Source organism: Rattus norvegicus, chromosome 12 (genome assembly GCF_021556685.1).
Source record: "Rattus norvegicus strain SHRSP/BbbUtx chromosome 12, alternate assembly SHRSP_T2T, whole genome shotgun sequence".
Taxonomy (NCBI): domain Eukaryota; kingdom Metazoa; phylum Chordata; class Mammalia; order Rodentia; family Muridae; genus Rattus; species Rattus norvegicus.
This window is the reverse complement of record NC_141545.1, coordinates 47,793,547-47,818,970: the sequence shown is the minus strand read 5'-3', so window position 1 is coordinate 47,818,970 and position 25,424 is coordinate 47,793,547. Positions and strand designations below refer to the sequence as shown.

Below are 25,424 nucleotides of genomic sequence, written 5' to 3'. Positions count from 1 at the left end.
CCCCTCATACCGTTTAAACTATTGGTCCTCATTCTCATTGCCTTCATTTCTTCCCTCTTTAAAACATATAAACCCGTCTGTACAGCCCCTGCACCCTTTTGTGCCTGGCTTCTTTTGCTTAGCGTGATACCTCGAGTTTCTTAACCGCAGAGTGGAATCCTACTCCAAGGACAGGCCACTGATTTGTTTATCTCGCTTTTCTGTTTCTAGGTCCACGTGGGATGAAAAGGAATCCCCAGACCGCCGTCTGTGCTGTGTCTTGCTTTAGCGTCTGTAGTCAGCGTTCACAGTTTTCATTGTGTGAGCCCTGGTCTTTTCTTGGTCGTCTTATTTATAGGACCTTGGTGGTGCGTAGTGGCTGGAGGGCACTCATTTCTTCTCAGTTTTAGCTCAGTGCTTGCCGCTGTAGAAGGGAAAGCCATCGGTTACTACCCTTTGTGCTTTCATCTTAAGTTTGACTGTCTCTCGGGAGTCTTGTTGGTTTTTAATAAATTTTTTTTTTAGTGTGCCTCTTAGAGCTGTTCGCCTTGTGATTCCATCAGCTGTAAAGAATGACTCGCTTCCTTTTTTAATCGCTTTTGTAATGTCTGAGGCAAAGGAGAAAAACGGAAAGAATATAGTTGGGGTATGGGGCTGGAAGGTCATCAATGAGGGGATCAGGGGGTCACCTGAGTTCCTCGTGTGGGAGACTCGAAATGAAGACAGTGGGCATCTTAGAATCTGGCTGCGAGGTGAATTGAAAGGAAGGAAGAAGGGCCTGGGAAAGAGTCTAACAGAGACCCACTTCCTACTTCCGAAAAGTTTATAGAGTATAACTTTCTCCCCCTCTCACGGTTTGTATGTGCTCCGCCCAGGAAGTGGCACTATTAGAGGGTGTGGCCTTGTTGGAGGGGGTGTGGCCTCGTTTGAGTAAGTGTGGCCTTGGAGTAGGTGTAGCCTTGTTGGAGTAGGTGTGGCCTTGATGGAGAAGGTGTGGCCTTGGAGGAGGTGTGGCCTTGTTGGAGGAGGTGTGGCCTTGTTGGAGTGGGTGTGGCCTTGTTGGAGGAGGTGTGGCCTTGTTGGAGTAGGTGTGGCCTTGTTGGAGTAGGTGTGGCCTTGTTGGAAGGAGTGTGGCCTTGTTGGACTAGGAATGACCTTGTTGGAAGGAGTGTGACCTTGTTGGAGGAGGTGTTTCACTGTGATTGTGGACTTTAAGATCTTCATTCTAGCTGTCTCTAAGTCAATATTCTCCTAGCAGCCTTCAGATGAAGATGTAGAACTCTCAGCTCCTCCTGCACCAGGCCTGCCTGGATGCTGCCATGTTCCCACCATGATGATAATGGATTGAATCTCTGAACCTGTAAGCCAGCCCCAATTACATGTCCTTATAAAAGTTGCCTTGGTCATGGTGTCTGTTCACAGCAGTAAACCTCTAACTAAGACACTCCCATAATTTTAGATTCTACCATAAATGTCAGAGGAACTTTAAACCGAAGGGAACTACCATAAAAGAGCAGACCACTCTTTCTGGACAGTTAGTTCCTCCTCCCCGTTTTAATGTCCCATGCCCAGTTTGTTGGGAATGTTTTTCTTTCTTTCTTTCTTTCTTTCTTTCTTTCTTTCTTTCTTTCTTTCTTCCCTTATTGGTTGACTGTTGTTTTGAGACATGGTCTCTCTATGTAGCCCAGGCTGGCTTTGAACTCATTATGTTGCCCAGGATTACCGCGAATATCTGGTCATCCTGCCAGGGTGCCAGGACTATAGGCATGGGTTGCCATGCGTGTTTTATGGGGTGCTGGTATTCAAACCCAGGTCCTCCTGCATGCTAGAAGAGTACTGTGTCCGCTGAACTACATTTCCCCACGTTCGAGAGCGTTCGAGATGTCTTTTGAGGTTAGAAAGGGAAATTCAAAAGGTAATGGGTGAAGGAGGCGATTGGAGGAAAATAAAATAATTTCTTGGATAGACTGTCTATCAAAATGTCACCCGTGTCTCTACTCCTATTTTAGGAAAGGAGCCATTATGAGAACACCGGAGAAGTCCTTGTCATTTGAGGTGAGAACCTATCTATCTGTGCAGTAGACGTAGACGGAAGCCTTTCGTGGCTCCAACCAAAGGATCACAAGGTAAATAAAGTATCAAGTACCACCTGGGGAAGAGGGCTGCCCCTGCAGATACCTGCTCCGGCCACTAGAGAGCGCTTCTGCTTTGATGAGGCAAAACCACAACCAAGCAATGGCGCTTAAGGAGGTCTGACTAGGCGGAAGCCCAAGGGCTGGAGAAGTATAGGTGTACATTTCACAGCGTGGGATGCGTGGGATCCAGAAAACCCCCGAGTTTCAAGTGAGACAAAGGTTATTGCTAAACAAGGAAGCTAAAATTGTACAAGGGGGTGTGCGTGGCAAATACAGAGAAGACAGAAGTTTAGACATTTAAAAATGAAGTAAGTGGGCACAATCAGAAACCACCTCACACCGCGAGAATGGCTACTGGATATTTTGAGATCTGAAGACTAAGTCATGTAGGTGATGCTTGGAGTCTTGCTTCATAAGGGCTGGTAACTTTGAAAGGCGTGGCCACTATAAAAATATCATTTGCTGTTCTTCAAAATGTTAAAGACAGATTTAGTGTAAGACACAGCAGAACATTCCTAGCCATTACGCATCCCCCCAAAACAAAACAAAACAAAACAAAACTGGGAGCAGGGTCTGGTGTGTGTGTAAACATCTTTAATCCCAGCACTCGAGACAGAGGCAGGTGGGTTCTCTGTGTGTTCAAGGCCAACCTGCTCTACACAGTGAGTTCCGGGGCTAGCCAGGGCTACACACCTAGACCCTGTCTTAAAGAAAGAGGAACAGGAGCAGAGAGTCAGACAGTTGGACACTAGCTCTCATTCAGGAGGTGGAGATGGGGTTGGGGAGGTGGCTCAGTGGTTGGGTGTCTGCTGCTCTTCCAGAGGACCAGAGTTTCTTTCCCAGCACCATGTTGGACAGACAGGTCACAATGACCTGCAATTCCAGCCCCAAGGGCTTCCATGTCCTTCTCTGGCCTCTGTGGCCATTGCATACTTCTCTTTCTTGTCTGTCTGTCTGTCTGTCTGTCACACACACACACACACACACACACACACACACACACAGAGAGAGAGAGAGAGAGAGAGAGAGAGATCCCCAAAGGTTGAAACATTATAGATGTCAATCAACATATATGTATGGATGTTTAGAAAGAGAGGGGGAAAAAGTCCCCAAAGGTGGACACAGCACAACTGCCAATCACCACTGCATAGAATTTTAAACATGTGGTATCGGGCTATGTACAATGGTAAACATCTTTAGTTCCAGCCCTCAGGAAGCCAAGGCAGATGGATCTCAGGGAGTTTGAGGTCTGGTCTACAAAGTGAGTTCCAGGCCAACCAGAGTTACACAGAGAAATCTGTCTCAAACAAGCAGACAGATGGACAGACAGACAAAAAAGCAAAACATGTGATATTGAGCCAGCAAGATGGTTCATCAGGTAACAGCGCTTCCTCCAGTTAATGACCCGAGTGGAATCCCTACCCACTTGGTGGGAGGAGACACTACAGCAAGTTGTCCTACGACCACCACACAGGCAACCATCCTGGCATCTCATGGCATGGGTTTGCAAGCAAAGACACACACACACGCGCGTGCGCACACACACACACACACACAGAGAATCATACACAGACACACACACACAGAATCATACACACAGAATCAAACACACACACAGAATCATATACACACACAGAATCATATACAGACACACAGACACAGAATCATACACACACACACACACACAGAATCATGCACAGACACACACACAGAATTGTACACACACACAGAATTATACACATACACAAAATCATGTAGACATACACACAGAATCACACACACACAGAGAATCATGTAAACATACACACACAGAATCATGCACATTCACGCACAGAATGATATACAAACACAGACTCTCTCTCTCTCACACACACACAGAATCATACACACACACTGATAATATAAAGATAGAAACATGGTATATGCACCACAGGATTTTTTCTTAACATGGAATGAGGTCCCAAACCACCAGGGCTAAGTGAAAGCAAGCGAAGGGAGATCATCCAGACACAGCCGGCTCTGTGTCGTTTGCTTCCACGACACGCGGCTCCTCACGTAGATAAATTCTTTGAGAAAGTACACTGAAGGCTGAGGAAGCAGAATGACATTTCTCAGGGGTCGAAAAGAGGGGAGGGAAGTAGGAGGTGTAATTATTTAGTCGGTAAATCGTTTGTTAGACCGTAGCCCAACATTGTGAATACATTTAACCCTGGGACTTGGAACTTGAAAATGCTTGAAGTTGCTCAAGTATTGAACAGTGCTTTCCCATCTACTTGGTTGGCAAAGACGACATTTTGGTTTTAGTCTGGAGATGTAGCCCAGGTTGGAACTCACTGTGTAGCCCAGGATGACCTTGAGCTCCTGATCTCCTGCCTCCTCCCCTCTAAGAGCCAGGACCCACATTTGTGTCATCATGTCTGGTTTATGAGGTGCTGAGGATCAACCCAGACCTTCGAGAACGTTGAGCAAGTATTCTATCAACAGAAGTACACCCGTAGGTCCACCTACCTTTTATTTTTTTTGAGAAAGGGTCTCACATTGTAGCCCAGGCTGGCTTTGAACTCCCAGCAGTCCTCCTGCCTCAGCATACCATTAGTGTTTTGAATACAGCCTTGAGGTGATACACTCTGCTGAAGATAAGATATTTTACTGTCACACTGTGTCAGAAAGAAAAGGTGACTGAGGACACAGTTGTGAATTTCTAGGACTGTAACAGTTTTAATGAGCCTCTCAAACTACACAAAGCAGTTCCTTCAACTTGACACAATTAGTTCTGGAAATTTATCCTGGAGATAAACTCGCCTGGGGTGAAGTGGTATTACTCAAAGGCTGTTTTCTATTTTCGTTTCTGTTTTTTTTTTTTTTTTTTTTCAGCGTTGCTGGACAGGACAGTACACCAGAGACAGCTTTAAGATGGTGTCATACTGTGACTGATGAAAGTCTGTCGCAGCCGTTTGGTGGAATACTAAATAACCGGAAAAAGTAGCAAGGAGATTCTTTATTGGCTAATTCGGTTGCCATCTCTCCATCCCTAACTTTTTCGTTTTTGTTTTTTCGAGACCGGTTTTGTTTCTGGGTAGCTCCAGCAGTCTTGGAACTCACTCTGTAGAGCAGGCTGGCCTCGAACTCAGAGATCTGTCGCCCCCGCCTCCCAAGTGCTGGGATGGGGGGGAGCAGCACCTCCCACTCATCCCTAATTCTTTTTCACATTGTGCTTTGTTTCTTTGTGTGTGGAGGGTGCACACATGGCCCACAGTGCACATGGGGAGGTTGCAGGACAACTCGCTGGGAACCAGTTTGCTTTCTCTACCCCGTGGGTCCCAGGCATCAAGCTCATTCATGAGTTTGGTGACAAGTACAGAGCCAATCCCCCAGCCTCCCCAGAAAGGTTTGGAGGGGCTGTTGGATCCTGAGGGTTTCGTCTCTATGAATCCATTGATGGAGGGAGGTAGGGCCTAATTAGGGAGAGTGGGCCACGGAGAGCATCCTCTGAACGGACATACCTTTTCCTGGCCTCATCCTGTGATTGTCCCTGCTTCCTGGCCATCATGAGGCTAGAAGCTTCTGCCCACAGGATACGACGGTCTCAATTCAGGACCTCAGTAATGTGTCCAGCTGGAACCTCTGAAATCACAGGCCCTGATAAGTTTTTTTTTTCTTTTCTTTTTTTTGGAGCTGGGGACCAAACCTAGGGCCTTGCGCTTGCTAGGCAAGCGCTCTACCACTGAGCTAAATCCCCAACCCCAAGTTTTTCCTTTTCATTAGATTGAGGTATTTGTCATAGTGGTGAGATCCGTGACTGAAACATAGGTCCCCCACAGAGATTGCTACGTGTGTGTGTGTGTGTGTGTGTGTGTGTGTGTGTGTGTGTATGTGGACATCCCATAGCTTCTTTCTCTGTCTTCAAAATCAGCAGGTTTGGGGCTGAAGAATTGTCTGGGTGGTTAAGAGCACTGGTTGCTTTTCCAGAGGACCAGATTTGATTCCCAGCACCCATTCCCATCTCATAGGATCTGGCGCCCTCTTCTGGTCTCAGCAGGCACTACACACAAGTGGTGTGTGTGTGTGTGTGTGTGTGTGTGTGTGTGTATGCTAATTTACTTAGGAAACAAGTTTTGAGCAATATGATCATGAGATGGAATTATTATCTGGAATTTCCTCCAAATTAAACCACCTGTATCCTTATACACGAAAGCAGAGGGAAGCTGGATAACATACAGTTACCACAACACCTGCCCCTAGTTAATTTATGTGACCCAGGAACACCCACTGATCCGCCCGGAAAAGTTAGAGGCTGTGGGTAGGAACTGCCATCTATCCTCCAATTGGAACTCTCTGGATGCAAAGAGAGTCAGTTTCAAACAGAAGGCTGGCAGCAGCCCAGGTCCCACCAATGGGGACTGTCTGTCTAGAGTAAAACAGATAGAGGAGTGCTTAAAACAATGTTCATCTCAGTGCACTAGCTAGCCAAGAAGGCGTGTCTGTGACCTCTCTTGCTGTCCTTTTTTCTCAAGTAACCCTTCCTCAGCTGTGCTGACTGTGGAGGTCAAACAATGGGTTCCACGTCCTACAGCCTAAGGACCATGCAGATGTTACTTATGGGATCAAGGAGACACTGCAGATGTGATTACATTAAGGATCTTGATATGGGAGCATTACCCAGGTGGCCGCAGTGTGACTGGAAGGGCAGAGAGAGGAGACTTGACAAGTGGAGAGGAGGAGGGGAAAGCTGGAGCGGGGAGGAAGAAGTAGGAGGGAGGGGGAGGGTGAAGGCGGAAGGGGAGGGATAGTAAGGAGTGGGGAGAGGAGAAGCTGCATTTGCTACCTTGATGATTTTTAATTTTTTTTTAATTAAAAAAATGTAAGATTTAGTTATTTTTATTTCATGTGTACAAATGTATTCCCTGCGTGTGTGTGCAGTGCCTACCGAGGCCAGAAGAGGGCGCCAGATCCTCTGAGACAGAATGGGTGCTGGGACTCAAACCTGGGTCCTCTGGGAGAGCAACCAGTGCTCTTAACCATCCGGGCAACTCTTCAGCCCTAAACCTGTTGCTTTTGAAGGTAAAGAAGCCATGAGCTGTCCAAATACTTTAATTTGTTTCTGGGAAAGCACATGGCGGAAGGAGAGAACTCACTCTCACGCATTGCCCACTGACCTCCACACACATGCACACACAGCCACATAAAGAAATTACAATAAAACCTAAAAGGAGCCATGAGTCAAAGACCATGCGTGGCTTCTAAAAGCTAAAAAGGCCAGGAAATGGTTGCGCCCAGATCCAATTTGTCAATAGGCAGTGGCTGTGGCCGCAGGTCTTCAGACGCCTGGTGCTTGAATAGGTATCAAGCCGCTGTGGGAAGCGAATGCAGGGACTTCTGGACCCACAGAATCTCTCCTCCCTCAAGGCTCTGTCCGGTGTCCATGTCACGTGATCTGGTGTCCCTTGTTATCCTGCGTAGTCATCCGTGGGCCGCCTGGCCCCGGCAGCTCCAGTGCGCCTTGATCCTGATGCCTGAGGGTTCTCCCCCAGCATCTTACCTGAGACTTTTCCCTGTATTGGGTCGGGGTGGGGTTTCTTGTGGAATGTCACCCTCTCAAAGACGCTGTCCCTGGACACCTAATTCTCCCCGCCCCTGCCCCAAACTCCGCGAGCCGTCCCTGTGGTTCATTTTTCTCTGTGGCTCATTTACGGACTCTCCTTGATTAGTGTTTGCCCCACTCACTGGAACAGGGGGGACTCAGTCAGGATTGTGTTTCCTGGGTGGCCGTCCCTCCAGCTAGGCAAGCGCCCTCTGCCATGGACTGTCTACCACGGACGGGACTGGACCGTACTCACAGCAGCAATCAAGGGTATTTTTGCCCCCTTTATCTCCTGCTGTTCTAACACCTAACTAAACCGATGTCAGCAAATAGTAGAGACCTGATGAATGTGTGTGTGTGTGTGTGTGTGTGTGTGTGTGTGTGTGTGTGTGTGTGTGTGCATGTTAACAAACATGATGTCTCATTGAGGTCTTCATAGTCCTCCAACTCAAGACGTAATAAAATTATTTTAGTCACCGAATTTTTTATTTTTCTTCCGGCTCTCGGTTTGTTTGTTTCCCTCTATTTTCCTTGGAGATGGAGCCTTGCTGTGTTGCCCAGGCTTGCCTTAAACGTGCAATCCTGTCTCTGCCTCCCAGGTACTGGGGTCCTAATGTACACCGCTGTCCCCGGCTTTTACCTATTTCTTAAGCGGCTTACACTGGCGTCTTCTGCTGATCGGCCAGTACAAACCCACTGAGGGATTACTGAGAACCAGGCACCATGCAAGCTTTGGGAGATGGCTGCCTGGAGCAAAATGGACCTAGAGTGCGGGTGGGCGTAGGGGGAAGGTTTAAAAATGAATATTAGGTTTACAAGAAAAGTGGGATTCAGTCTTATTAAACATTACCATTATATGCAGACTTAAGATGAGCCCCGCTGAAAGGTACGGGGCGGATTTAACCATAATCCCACGCCTGGGTGTTTGTCTTCTTGGAGCTCAGCCAAGGCCCAAGACCCAGGCAGACCACAGTGTGTGCTTTTCATCAGCGCCGAGAGATTGACATTCATCTAGTCTCTGTCACACTCGGGTGTCTGGTCTATCGTCAGTAATAATTTCGCTAAGGATCCAGAAAAAGAAGACCTGGGCCACTGCAGGCATTTAATGACATTTTCCCCCCAGTTGCCCTCAGAGGAAAGTTGATGTGCGTTTTATATGTTTGAATGTCTTGTATTGTAATGAATTGGGGATTGTGACAATACCCTGAAGCCGGCAGGCTGAAGGAATTTTTCATTTTACTTATTTATTTTTGGGACACAGTCTCACAATGGAGTACTGACTTGCCTGGAACTTACCGTGAAAACCAGGCTGGCCTCAAATCCCCAGTAATCAGACTCTTCCTGCCTCCCAAGTGCTAGGATTAAAGGAATGCACCACTGTGTCAGGCAGGATTGTTTTTACAGTGTGTAATGTGTGTGTGTGTGTGTGTGTGTGTGTGTGTGTGTGTGTGTGTGTCTAGTTGTCTGTCTGTCTGAGGTTGATCTCAGGTGTCTTTCTCATTTACTTCTCCATATTATTTGTTGGGACAGTGTCTCTCTGCCTCAGTAATCCAGCCAGACTTGTTGGCCACCAAGCCCCAGCCAGCCCTCCTGTCTCTGCCTCCCCAGGGCTGAGATCACAGACACAGGCTGCTGCCCCTGGCTCTCTGTCAGTCCTAGAGGCTGACTGCAGGTTCTCACAGTTAGACACCAAGCACTTTCCAACTAAGCCAGCTCCCCCAACCCTCTTCTTCTTGTTGGTTGAGACGGTCTCACACTGTACTAGACTGGCCTGGAACTCACCCAAAGCCCAGGCTGACCTCCAATTAGGGCAATGCTTTTCTCTCACTTCCAGAGCCCTGGGGTTACAGGTGTGAACCATGCCCAGATGCCAGAAGCATTACCGAAAAAAAAAACAAAAAAAACAAAAAAAACAAAACTAGCTGAAAAGCCGGAACATCCTAGAAAATTAGCTATGATCAAGTAGCAAAGCCGGTTGTCATTTGATTACGTTTTGCGAATGTATCTTTCCTCGCTAGGCTAGAATTTTTTTTTTTTTTATCTATGGTTTAAGAGGGAAAACAGAGATTCAGAACTAGCCACTCGAACCCAGAGAAGGCATTCGGAAAGTGTCAGGCTCAGAGAGACCAAGTAACAATCCCATCAAGATTGTCATTAGAGTTAAAATTTGGAGAACGTATTGTGTTGTTCTTAGCTTGTAAACACTACCACCATTTTTAATAAATTACATTTCACGTCTTCGGCGGGGATTTTCACATCATATAGGTGTGACAGGTTAGTTCTCAGTTTTGTCTAGAAGGGGACGTGTGGAGCACAGGATTTTTTTTTTTTTTTTCGGAGCTGGGGACCGAACCCAGGGCCTTGCGCTTCCTAGGCAAGCGCTCTACCACTGAGCTAAATCCCCAACCCCCTAAATATTCTCTTAAATGTTAAGTCTAACAATGGCTTTGTGTTTGATCTTAGAACAGTTGTCTTTACTGTCAGAAGACCTGCTCAAGATCAGGCCTGCCAACAGCTGGTCCTGGGGTAGGGAGGGTTCATGAGGCCCTGTCCTTTGAGAACCAAAGACAGTTATAGTAGCAGAGGTAAACACAATTTTGAAGTCCTGACCCATTCCTGAGTATCTATAGGAAGTCAGTGCTCCCTGGGGACATTTTCTACAGTGGTGTAAACATGGGTAGGGTTCATGCTCTTGTAATTTTTCTCCCAGGGTCTTGTAAAAAAAAAACAAAAAAAAAAAAAATCAAAAAACAAAAAACAAAACAAGCCCTAAGAAGGTGTTTGGAGACATGGTCCGGGAATCATGAGCGCTTGCTGTCTTTGTACGCTTTGTTTATTCCAGTACCTAGCACACAATATATTCGTGGTCTCAGGCATTTGAATAGTTGTTCCCCAGTTGGTGGCACTGTTTGGGGAGGATGAGGAGGTGTGGCCCTGTTGGAGGTAGGCTTTGAGAGAGTGAAGAGACTCTCACCATTATGAGTCACTCTCATGATTGATTTCTGGCTCTCTCTTTCATGCTCTGGGCTCCATTTCTCCCAGCCATAGTGGGTCCTTTTCCCTCTGGAACCACAGACTCAAATAAGCTCTTCCTGTGAGCTGCTTCTGGCTCGGTGTTTAATCACAGCAGCAGAGAAGTAACTGCTCTTGCAGAGGACCTGGGCTCTGTTGCCAGTGTAGTCTCAGGGAAATGTTAGTGGTTCCAAAAACCAGACAGGAGCCGATCGGCTCACAGTAGGGCCTTTTAATTCGAGCTGACTGGGGGTTCCTCAGTGCACGGCTGTAACACTGGATGGTTTTGGTGATGAGGAACCCTGATTTGCAAGGGGCAAAGCTTTATAGTAACCTTCGAGCGGGGATTGAGTGTGCAAGCATCTAATTGGGAAGTTACTGTGGCCTTTAACATAATCGGCTGGTGCTGGAGTTGTATCGTAAATGTAATTTCTGCTTCTCTCTGCATTGGCAGTCATTAGGCAGGGGGTGGACTTGTAGCCTGGGGGTGCAGGTTTGTTGGGGGAGAACCTGGAGACACAGGCCTTGTTGGGGGTGAGCCTAGACCCTGAAGCTAGGTTTGGGTTTTGTTTCGGGGGGGGGGGGTAACTTGGAAATCGATGCTAGTACCAGCTGGTCTCTTACCAGCACCCGGATGGCAGCTCGCAACCACCCGTCCACTCTGGTTCCAGGGGGAATCCGACACCTATATCCTGGAACCCCCTCTGTAGATCAGGTTGGCCTTGAACTGAGAAATCTGCCTGTCTCCCAGTCTCCAGAGCGCTGGAATCAAAGGCTTGGCATCGCTTACCGTGGTGATGAAGGTTAGACCCAGAGTCTGGTTTGCTCTCCTTTGACTGGCATCACGGAGCTACACTCTGATCTCCTGCTTCCTTAAATTACCTGTCCATCCCCTTCCCTTGATTTTATCATAGCGGGGTTGGTGGGGTGAGGATCTAGGAAGCTCGAAGTATTTAGGTAATTTTGCAACCGAGCCATCTTTAGAGTGGGTTCTCCCTGCAGGGAAGACGCTCCACTGTTAAGGTTGGCGATGAAGCCAGATTGCCAGGATATGGATTTACGGTGAGTCTGGAATGGAGCATGTTCATCAGACACAGATTCCTCAGTTCAGTCTTTAGCACGGCCACTCGCAGACTGCAGCATCTCCTGCTAGCAGCCCCTCTGTTCTCTTGGCATCCCTTCCTCAGGATGGCTGCACATTATACACTGGAGCCACTTAAGGGGGCTTTTAAAACACCCCGAGTCTAGATCCTGGAATGGGGAAGTGAGCTAGGAGCAGGGGAGGCCCATGTGTATGTATTCTTTTTGCCTTACGTTTTAATTTATATTTGCATCTTGCAGGGGGCGTAAGCATGCACAGGGAAGTGTGGCATGCACTGGAGATCAGAGGATGACTGGTGAGAACCGGGTCTCTATTCCACCGTGTGGGTGTGGAGGATCGAACTCGGTTCCTCAGGCTTGGCTGCAGACACCTTTACAATCTCAGCCATCTCATTGGCCCACCTATTGTGTAGTTTTCAAACCTCCTCAAACCTCCTCTGGTGGTTGCAGTGTGCCTACCAATGCTCTAAGTGTATCTGTGTGAGAAAGCCAAATTGTAGTCAGACAAGCCTACTGCTGTTACAGTCTTTTTTGTTTCAGTCAACATACTCAGAAATATCTATTCTGTGCTAGGTGCTGGGAATAGAGGAAAGTAGGAGACATTACAATTTGGTGGTTATAAAAATGGGCATTAGAGCCAGGCACTTGGTGTCATAGCCAAAGTCCTAGCACCCAGGAGGCGGGGGCAGCCTCTGAGTTAAAGGGTCAGCTTGGTCATAGGGTTCCAGCATAGAGACAGTCTGTCTGCAAAACAAAAAATACATACATACATACATACTTTAGAATGAAAGACCCCGGTTTGAATCCTAACCCAGCACTTACTGGTGTATGACTCAATTTCCCTCCCTTTTTTGGTTCCAAAAACTAGCCTCTTCTGCACCCCTACATCCAACGCCCCCTCCCCCCCAAAGTACCCATCTATCTATATTCTCATTGGGTCAAGAAAAAGGTCACTCTTTCTGCATAGTCCCTTCAAAAGCCTCCTTTCCAACCCCAGTTGCCTCTTTTCCCAGCTCTGCTGTCTTGATTTTTTTTTTTTTTTAATTCTTTTTTTCGGAGCTGGGGACCGAACCCAGGCACTTGTGCTTGCTAGGCAAGTGCTCTACCACTGAGCTACATCCCCAACCCCCTGTCTTGATTTTTTAACACCTGTGTATGTGTGTGTGTGTGTGTGTTTGTGTGTGTCTGTGTGTGGATATATGCACTCATGTGCGGGTGTCCGCAGAGGCCAGAAAAGGTCATCTGATCCTTGGAGCCGGGAGTTAAGGGAAGTTGTGAGGGGTTTGAGGTGGGAGCTGGGAACCAAAGGAAGGTCCCCTGGAAGAGCCGCTGAGCCATCTCCCCAGCTTTTGCTGTTGTGTTAGACACTATTTCGAACTTGCTGTCTTGTATGCATTTCACGGTTACATAATTAACGTAGAGAGGCCGTCCGTCCCTAATAGTCATAGAGTGCAGAGAGCCTCAGTGTTAGCAAATACTGCACTCCTATTTCACACTGCACTGCTATTTCACAGGTCAGTTTACACTCTACCTCGGTGTGAACGTAAACAGCGCCTCCTCCTCACAAACACCATCTCCCCCATTGCTAACGAGGCTGGGCACTTTTCACACACTGACTGCCATGGGACTTTCTCATTGGGCGAAGGGGGCGGTGTAGTGATCCTGGCTTAAATTTACTTGAACATATCTTTGTGGTGAGATCTTCACGATCTTGCTGCGGCTCAACCCAGAGGTACAAGCCAGGCAGGCTGCCTCAGCTGTACCGCACAGCCTCCTGATTCCCCAACGTGAGCCTACGTTAGGCATGGGCGATGGCTCAGTTGAGTGCATTCATGCAGAGTGCTGGAGTTTGGTTCCTAGCATCCTTATCTGGGGCGGGCGGTCTGGGCAGAGCTACCCGCAGGAGCTCGGACAGCAAAAGACAGCGCCCCAGACTGGGCAAGGGCCCCATCTCCAAACACAGCATCTTGCCAACCGCCAATTTCAAACTTCCCAGCCCAGCCCCGCCCGAACGCCCCTGCCCTCTTCCTATTGGTCGCCAGCCAAAGGAAGAAACAATGTGATTGGCTTTCCCATTTCACTTCCTCCAGCCCTCCAAGCCCTGGGCGGGTCCTGGAGGAGACCCCCGCTGTCCATCAGAGGGTGGCGAGCGCTGATTGGTTTAGGAGCGGCCGAGACCTGCCCACGTCGTTTCCTTCAAACGCTGGGGCGGGAGACTCAGGGCGGAGCGGAGCGGGGACAGTCAAGGTCGGGGGTCTGCGGAGTGTGAGTCCCGGTTGTGTGTGGGGTGTTGTGGGGTTGGAGAGGCTCGGGAGGGGAGTCCCCTTTCCCGGGTCTTCCCGGTCGGCCCCGTCCACACCGATGTCCACTTTCCTACCCAAGGCCATAGCGGGGCGGGGGGGCTGAGGGTCTGCTGTGGTTGCAGCCTGTGATGTCCTGGGGTAGCCCGCGGCGTGTGGGTGCAGCCGCAGAGTCTGTGGCTGCAACCTGAGGGGCCAATGGGTCAACCCTGTGTCTGTGGTGCAGCCATGGGGTGTCCTGGGGGAAGCCTGGAGTCTGGGGCAGGGGTGGTAGCGGTGGTCTCCCCGGTTTGTGCTGCGGGAGGCTCCAGGGCTCCGAATCCCCTGTAGACCAGTCTCTGCCTCCTGTAAGCCTTACCCGTATTCTTGTCCATGATTCTCCCATTATCTGTGTGATCTTTATTCACTCAAACTCTCTGTTCCAGTGTCTCTGTCCTTTTTCCTGTCTAACCAGGCGCCTCCTTCTTGTGTCTTCCTATTGTAGCCCTCTAGCCTTTCTGGTCCGTCAGGCGACCTTTCTTAGGACCATTGACCTCTGTACCCTCCAGGGGCAGTGCAAATCCCCCCCCCCCCCCATAATCTTCAAGGCTCAGGTTACAGCTATTCAGTTATAAGGCATGAGTTTTGTTCTCCTCAGGATTCTCTAGGGGAACAGAGTGAGCAGAACGTATGTAAGAATATGTGGAGATTTATTAACTCGGCTCACAGGCTGCAGTCTGTTAGCCCACCAGTGGCTGTTAGTTCTTTTGAAAATGGTTTATTTCTGTTCTTCATGAGCACTTTTTGCCTTTGTGTGTCTACGTACCATGTGCCTGCCTACTTTTGTGGAGGTTGGAAGCAGCCTCCTGGTCGTGATCTCTTTAGGGAGATACGACTCTGCCAGGCCCCTCCTGCCTCAAATGTCAGTACACACTTGACTCTTTCCAATGTTCCTTCAGCGGTAGCGGAGAGATGTTGAAGTTCAAGTATGGAGTGCGGATCCCGTCCGAGGCCAGTGCCCCCGAGCCCATTGCCAGTCGGGCCTCCAGGCTAAATCTCTTCTTCCAGGTAAGAAGCTGCCTGCCAACAGTGCACACTTGTGTCTGCTGTGGTACCTGTCTTTGTATTTAATTAAATCCCGTGTGTATTTAATTAATTAATTAATTAATTTAATGTATGTGAGTACACTGTTGCTCTCCTCAGACACACCAGAAGATCCCATTACAGATGGTTGTGAGCCACCACGTGGTTGCTGGGAATTGAACTCAGGACCTCTGGAAGAGCAGTCAGTGCTCTTAACTGCTGAGCCATCTCTCCAGCCGCCCCCCTCCCCCCGTGTGTTCTTTTACACGTCCTGCCTGAGCTGGACAGAGGTGTCACTGTGTAGATGGTTATGTGGCTGGACTGTGCCCTGGGGACATCCCCTTGTTTCTCACAATTCATACTTTTTTTTTTTTGGTTCTTTTTTTCGGAGCTGGGGACCGAACCCAGGGCCTTGCGCTTCCTAGGTAAGCGCTCTACCACTGAGCCAAATCCCCAGCCCCAGTGAACGAACTCTTAACCTTGAGCCATCTCTTTGGCCCCAGGGTAGAATAATCTAATTCCACACCAGGGATATCTGTTTTGTTTTCCTTTTTCTTTTAGCTCAGGCTGTCCTAGGACTCGATATGTAGCCCAGGATGGCCTCCACAGATCTACACCTGCATCTGCCTCCCAAGGTTAAAGGTGTGAGCCACCGCACCTGGTGGCTCTCTGGTTCTTTTGATCGAATACCACACCCACATTCCTCATGCAGGACCTCACAGTTCAGTCTTCTGTAAGGACCAAAGTCATGAAAGTATTTCCAGACAGCTTTCTAGTTCATTTCCCCTCTGACTTGCCTTCCAGGTGAGCCGTGAATTGTAAACTGAAATTAGCCCTTTCCCACCCAAGTTGCTTCTGGCCGTGATGTTCCTCACAGCAGTGGGAAACAAACCAGGGCATTTTCATTAGATCCCTTTTTACTTTTTTTTTTTTTTTCCGGAGCTGGGGATCGAACCCAGGGCCTTGCGCTTGCTAGGCAAGCGCTCTACCACTGAGCTAAATCCCCAACCCCATTAGATCCCTTTTTAATGTGGAATGACCTAAGTTGGTTTTATATTATGATAACGACATGCCAGAGGGTGTGTGCTTTTATAAACAAAAGAGGTTCCCAAGGGTCACTGTTCTGCACCCTCAAGTACACCAATGGCTTCTAGTTGGCTCAGCTCAGGGCCTGGTTACAATGTTACCACACAGGCCAGGCGGATGTGCAGAAATCACATGGGCCAGATAGGAAGTGAGAGACCAGGCCTACTCCCTTTCCAACACTTCAGTTCCTGAAGGTTAAGAAAAGCATTTTGTCTCAAACACCTGATAACCCACTACAATATCACCTTTTAAAGCTGCCACAATTTGGGGTCCAAACTTGTGGCACGTGAACCCTTGGAGGATAAATCACATGCAGATGGTAGCAGTGAGTGCCTCCTGCAAGAAGAAACGGGTTGTGGCGAAGTGTCCCGCACACTGGCACACCTGACATCAGCCTTATGCTCCAGCTGAGGCTGCTGTGCTGCTCCCAGGCAGGGCTGTCACCCTGAGGGTCAGATACAGTGGCTGGTTTGTTTTCTCCTGAGGTGTGTCCTTTAGACTGGGTCTCCCTCCTACTCAGGACACTTTCGGTGCTTGGCAGACTTCCAGAGCCCCAGAAATCTCACAAATCACCAGGCGACTTTATTTTGCCAAGCAAGGATGTAAGAAAAAAGCTATTACTTCCTGGTCTTTTCATTTCCCAAAGAAAGGGCATTTTAAGAACCATGGAGAGAGTGAAAAAACACATCAGAGTGAAGGGCCGTTTTTGAGGTTGAGTCCCCTGAGGTTTTTTGAGAGTGCCATGGGGCGCTCTGAGCTTAAGCCTCCTCGAGTCTCTGGGACCCCCTCCTCTACTTGGGTTATCTCTCAGGTGAACAGAGAAGGAAATGAGGCCCAGTTTCCAGAGTCTGAGGCAACCAAAGGGACAGGCTTGGCGGCTCCCAAACTTGACTGTGTCTGGAGGGGAATTGTTAAAACCGGTTCTAAGCTGCGATCCAGGAGAATTTTAATTCAGGAGGTTGGTAATGGGGACAGAGAACCTGTTCTTTTGTGCTTCTCTGGTGACTCACACGCAGCTGCTCTTGTATGTTGCCCAGTGTTGTGTAACAAGCCCTAACAAGACTTAAAGGAGCAATGGCTTCTCTTCCCAGGATTCTGTAGGTCACCCAGCAGGCCCGAAAGTACACACCTTTAATCCCAGCTCTTGGAGGCAGAGGCAGGTGGATCTTGGAGTTGAAGGCCAGCCTGGTTTATATGGCAAGACAGTCAGGGTTACAAAAACCAAAATAAACAACAAAACAACCACAACAACAACAACCACAACCACTAACCCGAGGCACCGGAAGCCCTGACCCAAAACAAACAAACCCACCCCAGCATTTGCTGTCCTACAGTGGGTGGCTCTTCTCCACCCGTGGGCTCAGCTAGACTTACGGGGTCTGTAGTCAGCGGAGAGTACACCTGGGGCAGTAGAATATAGGCACTGACTGCTCACCAAGGCACCCTGATTATTTAGATTTAGTTATTTTTGTGTGCTCACGTGTTTGTGTGACTTTGGGCGTGGCATGGGCAACTGCGCATGCGTGGGCGTGCCGTAGAGTAGTGTGGATATCTGGTTGCAACTTTCAGGAGTCTGGCTTCCTCTCGCTGTATTTTGAGGCAGGGTCTCTCTTGTTTTTGTCCATGCTCTCTTCCTGTCTAGTGGGCCTACAGACTTGCCGAGATTTCCCTGCTGCTACCTTTCATTTTGAATTAGGAGTGCTAGGGTTACAGATGTGCCTCCACATCTGGCCTTTTATGTAGATTCCAGGCATCAAGTTCAGGTTATCAGGCTTCCGGGCAAGCACTTTTACCAGCTGACACCCCCCAACCCCCCTCCCCCTGGTCTCCGCCCACCCCCCTCCGCTCCCGGGGGGGGGGGGCCCCCCTTCCCCGCCCTTATGTGGCCTCTGTAGGCTTTCATTTATTTAATCATTTCCTTGGCTACCTGGGGCTCTTTTTCATTTTTTCCCCCTTTTTCTCCTTTTTTTTTTTTTTTTTTTGCAAATAATAAAATGTTTTCCATTCTGTGGGTCATTCAACTTCGCCACTGTAGCACCTAGCACCTGGTGTGTCCGGGAATGCTATGTAAATGAGTGGGCGTGGCTGGGTTCAGACAGAGCTCTGTTTACAATTCAGGCAGCGGGCCTTGTTTGGCTCAGGGGCTGCCCTTTGCCAAACCCTTAAAGTGGGCTAAACTCCTGTTTATAGCAGCTGCCTTCCCACGAAGGCTGTTCGGCTCTACCCTGAACCAGCACAGCGCCATTTTCGTTTCTCTCTGCTGTTTAAAGTGAGTCTCAGGGATGACGTCTGTGCATGGAGACCAGAGGTACTGAAGGGAGACGTGGCCTATGAGAAAGGGTCTGCCACTCGGTTTCTTTTGAAGTCACGATCCTCCTGCCTCATTCTCCCATGTGCTATGGTTATAGGTGTGTGGCACCAAGTCTGGGTGCACTGAAATTGTGGGCGCTCGAGCTGTAGACACTGGCTGCATTTCCTTGGTTGATCAACACTGTAATGTTTTGAGACAGGCTCTCTCACTGAAGCTCATCAATTCAGCTAGAAGAGCTAGACAATGAACTTCAGGAACCCACATTCCCATCCCCCACTGTTGGGATGATGGGCACTTGCCTCTATGCCTAGATATTTTACGGGGGTTTTGGGGATCCGAACTCAGGTCCTTATTCTTGTTTGATGGGCACTTTCCCCCAGCCCCTGAAGTCATAAAAATCTACTTTCTGTGCCTCCCCCTGTAGCTGTTTTTTCAGAGATTTTATCCCACAGTCTACAGCCTCAAATGGGAATCGTCCTCTAAACTTGGGTTCCCAAGTCAGGTTTTGAGAGGCCAGACAGTGGTGCATAAATGGATCAGGCTGGCCAGACAGAAGACAGGAGGTCAAGTCCGCAGTGAGCTTTGGCACTCGCAAGAGGGGCGGGCCTCAGCTTCTGTTATGATCTAGTCAAACCAAGGGCAATGTTGCCAGATCTGCTAGTTTCAGGAAAAGAGAGACATTTTGGGGTGTGTGTGTGTGTGTCTGTGTGTAAAATCTACTGATTTAAAAATATTGGCAGATAATTCAAATTATTTTAAATACTTGGAGCCAAACAAAACATGTTTGTGGGCTAGACACAGTCTGCCAATCTGTAACTGATCCCGCGGTTCATGAATAAATTGTGCCTCGCGGCAGGCATCCATTCCTACTATTTGAGATGAATTAAAGAGGCTGAAGTTGGACCAGCCACCCAGGGAGGGAGTGCCAGTTACAGTGTCCTATGGAAGAGATGCGGTGTCATCTCTGAACTCTAGGGTCCGCAGTTCCAGACGTTCCCAAGGAGCTCAGGCTCTGCGAAGGAATGGCCTGTTTACAGGGCCGGTGCTGTCTGTACGATTTTCATTCCCCCCATTCAGGTGAGTTACCACCAGCAACGGAGCCACGCAGATAAAAACTTAGCGTCCCCAGAATCGGTGCCAGGGTGTCATGAGCAGTCAAGTTGAGTCGGCTGGTTGTGATTTACTCCGTGTGGATGTTATTGATCAAAGCCTTTCATTATTGACAGAATCCCCATCTGCTGTTTGCCATTTTTAGGGGAAACCGCCCCTCATGACTCAACAGCAGATGTCTGCTCTTTCCCGGGAAGGGGTGTTAGATGCCCTCTTTGTTCTCTTGGAAGAGTGCAGTCAGCCTGCCCTCATGAAGATAAAGCACGTGAGCAGCTTCGTCCGGAAGTGTAAGTCTGGGGTGACTCGATCTCCGCAGTGTCCCCCGGAGAGCAGCTGCTCTCAACCCGTGGGTCTCCGCCCCTCTGCACAGCACACACCCTTCATATCAGATACTTACATTTCGATTCACAGCAGTGGCAAGAGTACGGGTGTGAAGTAGCAATGAAGTGATTTTATGGTGGAGGTCACCACAGCATGAAGAACCGTATCAAAGGGTTGCTCAGGGTGCTGGAGGCGGAAGGCGCTGGTTGGAGTTGTAGAAAACTGTGGCCTGCATAAGACCGATGGGGGAGGGGGGTGCGCAGATTGTGTGGTTGGGGACCAGGATTAAGTGAGCCTTCTCACTGCAGCTCACAGCACTTCAGTCAAAAAAGGAAACATGTTTACTCAGGAGACAGAACCAAGGATGCTTCAGGCACGGCTGGTTCCAGGGACTGACTTGAGGGGACGCTGTTCTCGGACTCTGTCCTAACACTCTGAGCTAACCCTCCCTGCAGGCAGAGCAGGCTTAGTGCTTAGGCGCCATTGTGTTTAAACTCAACAGGATATTTTGTTTCAGTTGCTTAATTTTAAAATCAGGATAATAGATTAATATAGTTTTCTGAATCTGCCGTCTCCCCTCCTCCCCCTCTCCCCTCCCCTCCTCCCCTACTCTTCCCCCTCATCCTCATCCTCATCTTCTTTCTCTACCTCCTTCATGGTAAGCATTGCCAATGAACTACACCCCAAGCCGAGCCTCTTGTTTTATTTATACCACTGATGTCGTGAGATGTAATTCTTAAGTTTTCTTAAATGGAGAAGCGACTGATGACAGCAAAGTGCCCTGGGCCTGTGAGCGTCACGGGTCTGCGGCTTTGCCTGCCGACGTAGTATTCCCGACTTTTGCTTGACCCTGGTGTGGCAGGGTGGTTGGATGCTGGTTCCACACCTTCTAGTATTTTCTGCTCCTGATTTCAGTCAGTGAGTGTTTCATTCCAGCATCACTGAAAGGCCCTTTAGGTTGTCACAGCTAGGGGCACAGGAGGGTGTTACTGGGTGAGCTGGGGTCCTGCCAAGCATCTTGAGCACACAGGGCCATCTAGTCAGGCATGTCAGACTTGAGGAACTGTCTGGTCTAAGATGACCGTCTAACCAAGCACTCTAATCAGACCGTCCAGGCTGAAAGCAATAGTTTTATCCCTTCCTCATGAGTCTGTGGTTTGATTGCATTCAGCTGGGGATTCCTCTGCTTGGTGACACATTGGCTAAGATTCCGGGCTCTCTTACTGGAGTATTCTAGATGACTTGCTCAGAGTCTGTGACCCTGGCTGGAAAGCTGAGCTCCATTTTCAGTCAGGCAGTCTGTGTGTCTCTCTCTTTCATAGAGATCAGGGTCTTGTACTCTCTGTGGTTCCTCTATGTGAGGGGCGAGGAAACTATAAACTATATATAAGCAAAGCTTTACTGGGACCAGCCACGCCCACATGCTTGTGCCACACCCATGTGTTTTAGTCACACATTAGAATACCTGGAACAGAGGTCATGTGACACCCCCCACTCCCCACCCCAAGCCTAAACTGTTCCCACCTGAGCTGTCTGAGCTCAGAAGCCAGATGTCCCTCCTCAGTGGCCCTGAGTGTGTGAGAGTGCTGGAGTGGAGGCTGCTTTGAAGGCCTTCTCTGGCTGTGGTCAGTCAGCTTTCTGACACTGTAACAAGACACCGGGAACAGTTGAGGTGCAGAAGAGGAGAGGTTGGTTTGCACCTTTGGGGATTTTAGACTATGGTTGGTTGCTTTGGGGCCTATGAGTGGACAACAAATCAGGGCAAGAGGTTGTGTTTACCTCAGGGCTAGGAATGCTCTGGAGAGAGGGAGGAGTCAGGGTCTCACTGGCCCTTTTCAAAGGCACAGTCTTGGGAACTCCCCTGCGGCCTACCTCTTGCTGGGAGGAAGGCTTGTGCAGCTCTGTGTGGTTTCTATCCACCAGGGGTTGGGAGAAGAAAACAGAGAAGAGGTTCACTGCCTTAGTAGTGCTGCGCTAGGGGCTTGAGCTTTAGCCAGGGGCCTCTGTATTCTGTGTGTGAAGAAACTGCACAGGCCGTGAATCCCAGGTGTCACTTCACCGGAAACTAGTTTTAGAGACTGGATACCGCCTCGTGCCCAGGTAGATGTGCTAGTTTACTTTTTAAAGACAGGATCTCATTGTGCAGTCCTGGCTGTCCTGGAACTCACTAAGTAGACCAGGCTGGCCTTGAACTCACAGAGATCCGCCTGCCTCTGCCTCCCGAGTGCTGGGGATTAAGCAGGTGTGAGTCACCAGGCCTGGTGCTAGGTGGTTAGTGTTACACAGTCCCAGGGAAGGTTCTGATTGGTTCTGCTCTGAGTTGCTCACAGGAAGCATTATGATCAACCCTTTCTGAATCCACAAAGGAGCTGGGAGCACTGATTAACCCGGCCTCCTAGAGTGGACTGAGCAGTTGTTGCTCAAAGGCCCCAGGAGGGCTGAGTAACCAAAATAGACGTCAGTTTTCCTACCACCGCTGTGACAGAATAGCTGACAGAAGCAGACTGAGAGAAGAGGGGTTTGAGAGAGCTCATGGCAGAGGATAGTGTCAGGGGCTGACCAGGAAGCCAAGAGCTTGGGCAGGAGAAGGTGATGAACCCCAAGGCTTACCCTCTAGCCACACCCATCCTTATCATCACCCCCTGAGTGTTCCACAGCTGCCCCAGCTAGGTACCACATGTTCAAGTACAGGAGCCTGTGGGGGCCACTTTACATCCAAACCATGAACAGGGCTTCACGGCTTGTGTGTGTCTTGTCGGCTCTCAGTTTCCTCATCTATGAGAAGATGTGCAGAGTCAACAGTGCCCAGAGTGAGTTAGTAGAGCACGATGGTCCATCTGTCAACTTGATAAGCTCACGGCTCATTAGGTTAACACCGTTTCCTGTAGGGAGACCGGCACCTGTAACTGTACCCTCTCCTGTGGGGAGTCCCGCCCACTGTAATTGTACCACTTCCTATGAGAGGCCCGCCCACTGTGGTTACATCACTTCCTGGGCTAGGATCCTGGACCAATACAAAGGAGAAAATGAGTACATTTAGTGCTCCATGCTTCTTCAGTGTGGGTGCCATGTGACGAGGTGCTGAGAGCTCCTGCTGTCTTGACTGTCCCACGGTGATGGACTGCACCATGGGCTTGTGAACCAGCATAAGCCTGCCCTCCCTTAGTTGCTTCATGAGGGTATTTCTCACAGCAGCGGAAAAGTTACTAGGACAACCAGGCTTGTCAACAGACAGTACGAGTGAACCACAAGCATCCCCCACGATTAATCAATACAGTGTGCACCTTTAAAATGTCCTTGAGGCATTCACTCAGCATCCTGCATGTGTCTAAATATTCCTCCATCTTTTCAATATGTAAATTATCAAGTAGGCAGTGAGAGGGGGCGGAACCTGAAGGACCCCTCTCCAGGTTTGAGACCCCAGGGATGCTTCAGAGGCGTCAGTCAGTCATAGGAGGCTGTGGAGTGGAGCTCTTCCGGGATACTCGTTCATACTTTCTCAAGAGGCTTCCTGGAGAGGACCCTGAAGAGCCCGTGATTGAAATCCAGAGACTGCCGGATTGAAATCTCCACCCCCACTTCCACCTCCACCCTGACCCGCGTTGAGTCTCTGTTTCTGAATGTGAGCTTTGGTTTTTTCCGCGTGGCGAAGGGTCCATTGGCTGCCACTGCCCACGTTTGTAGGAGTGGAGGTTTCCTCTGAGCTGCCAGCGGAAACGAACAAGGACAACTGAAGTGGTGCCTCTCACTAACGTGCCCCTGTCCTTGAGCCCGTGGGGGACAGGCGATGAGCATGTGGGAACCGGGGAAGTAATTCTTGTCTTCGCTACCCGCAGTCCTGCACGGATTAGCTATGGGCACGTGCTCTGGTTGTTCCGTTAGATATTCTGTGGTTGTGTGGCCATCACAGGATGCGTACACAAACCCAGGTGGCATAGGCCAGTAACTTCATTCCCCTCCTGTGTCTCTCTGAAATGAGGTCTTATTATACAGTCCTGGCCGTCCTGAACTCATTATTTAGACAAGACTGGCTTTGAATTCACTGAGATCCACCTGCCTCTTGTTTCCCAGGCTCTGGGGTTAAGGGCGCGCACCGCCCTTGCCTGTGAATTCTCTCTTGGGGTTGGACAGATGGCTCAGCGGTCAGGAGCATTTGCTCTGTCACAGAGGACCGACCTGGGTTTGGTTCCCAGCATCCTCATAAGAGCTGATGACTTCTGTAGCTCTAGTTAAGGGGACCTGGTGTCCTCCTGTATAAAATACATGCTTATGTAATTTATACATTTATGTAACTAATATAATACCTCACATTTTAAGTGATATACGTTTGTATTTCATATACCTGCTTATTTATGATCGACTGATATATGTATTTATTTGAGTTATTTTTATGGGTGCGATGGCACATGGCTCAACAACAACAACAACCCCAAAGCACACTTGTTAATTTTCACGTAAGGCATGTGACACGTCCAGCACTTATTTTGCTTCCTCAGTTTTTAAAGGATGTGGTTGGTATGTGTGTGTGGGCATCTGTACTGCACTGTACCAGCTCGAGTTCAGGGAGCTCAGGTCAGCCTCTCGCCACTTCCTCTGTTAGCCTAGCAAGACACTCACGGAGCAGATGCTCACCAGATACCCGATGCAGGCAGCAGGCAACTTGGTCCGGACACAAGGCTGCAGCTGGGCGTTCAGTCAATGTTCAGAGAGGAAGCCACCAACGTGGTAGAGGTCCAACGGGAGCTAAACCGAGTCTGTTTCTGCGGCCCTCCTGGCTTACAGCTCCACGAGTTCCAGACAGATTTCTGATAGTGCTGTTCTAAGGATCCTACTGTGTCTGGAGAGATGGCTCAGTGGTTAGAGCACTGACTGCTCCTCCTGAGGTCCTGAGTTCAAATCCCAGCAACCACATGGTGACTCACAACCATCTGTAATGGGATCTGATGCCCTCTTCTGGTGTGTCTGAAGATAGCTATGGTGTACTCTAAATCTAAAAAAACCCTACTGTGCTGCCGGCCCCACGGACATCCCATGCAGAGTTGTATGAGCTCACTGCACAGCGGTGGCGATAGGTGACTGCCCTACTGCTTTATGTGCTTGCTGTCCGGGCCTGTATCCTCTCCGTCCATCATCTCAGGGTAGAACTGCTTGTTTAGGCTGAGTATAAGAGAGTGTGCCAGGCCCCACCCACAGCAGCCTCTTAAGTCAGGAGGCTACCCTGATAGGATTTTAACTGTTGACAGGACAAAGAAATGATCAGTGCTCAATGAGACGGGAGAGCTCGTTACTCCAATGTGTTACACAGGAGATGTAAGCAGGTGTGGGGCTGGTGAGATGGCTCAGCAGTTAAGAGGAACGAGTTCAGTTCCCAGCACCCACACGGAGGCTCACAACCACGCGTAGCTTCCAGTTCGAGGTGATCCAAT

At 49.2% G+C, this 25,424-nt stretch overlaps 1 protein-coding gene across 13 annotated transcripts in view; it reads left to right on the top strand.

Annotated features, from left to right (window-relative positions):
• The first annotated feature begins 14,018 nt into the window (after nt 1-14,018).
• The window catches only part of Cit (citron rho-interacting serine/threonine kinase), a 162,932-nt gene continuing 151,526 nt past the window's right edge, over nt 14,019-25,424 (top strand). For 11 of the 13 annotated variants that reach the window (XM_087579453.1, XM_087579452.1, XM_087579450.1 and 8 more), the window contains exons 1-3: nt 14,019-14,073; nt 15,047-15,155; nt 19,823-19,964. In XM_087579453.1, coding sequence (XP_087435579.1) covers nt 15,060-15,155; nt 19,823-19,964 — 238 coding nt within the window. In that variant the 5' untranslated portion in view covers nt 14,019-14,073; nt 15,047-15,059. 13 annotated transcript variants of the gene reach the window in all.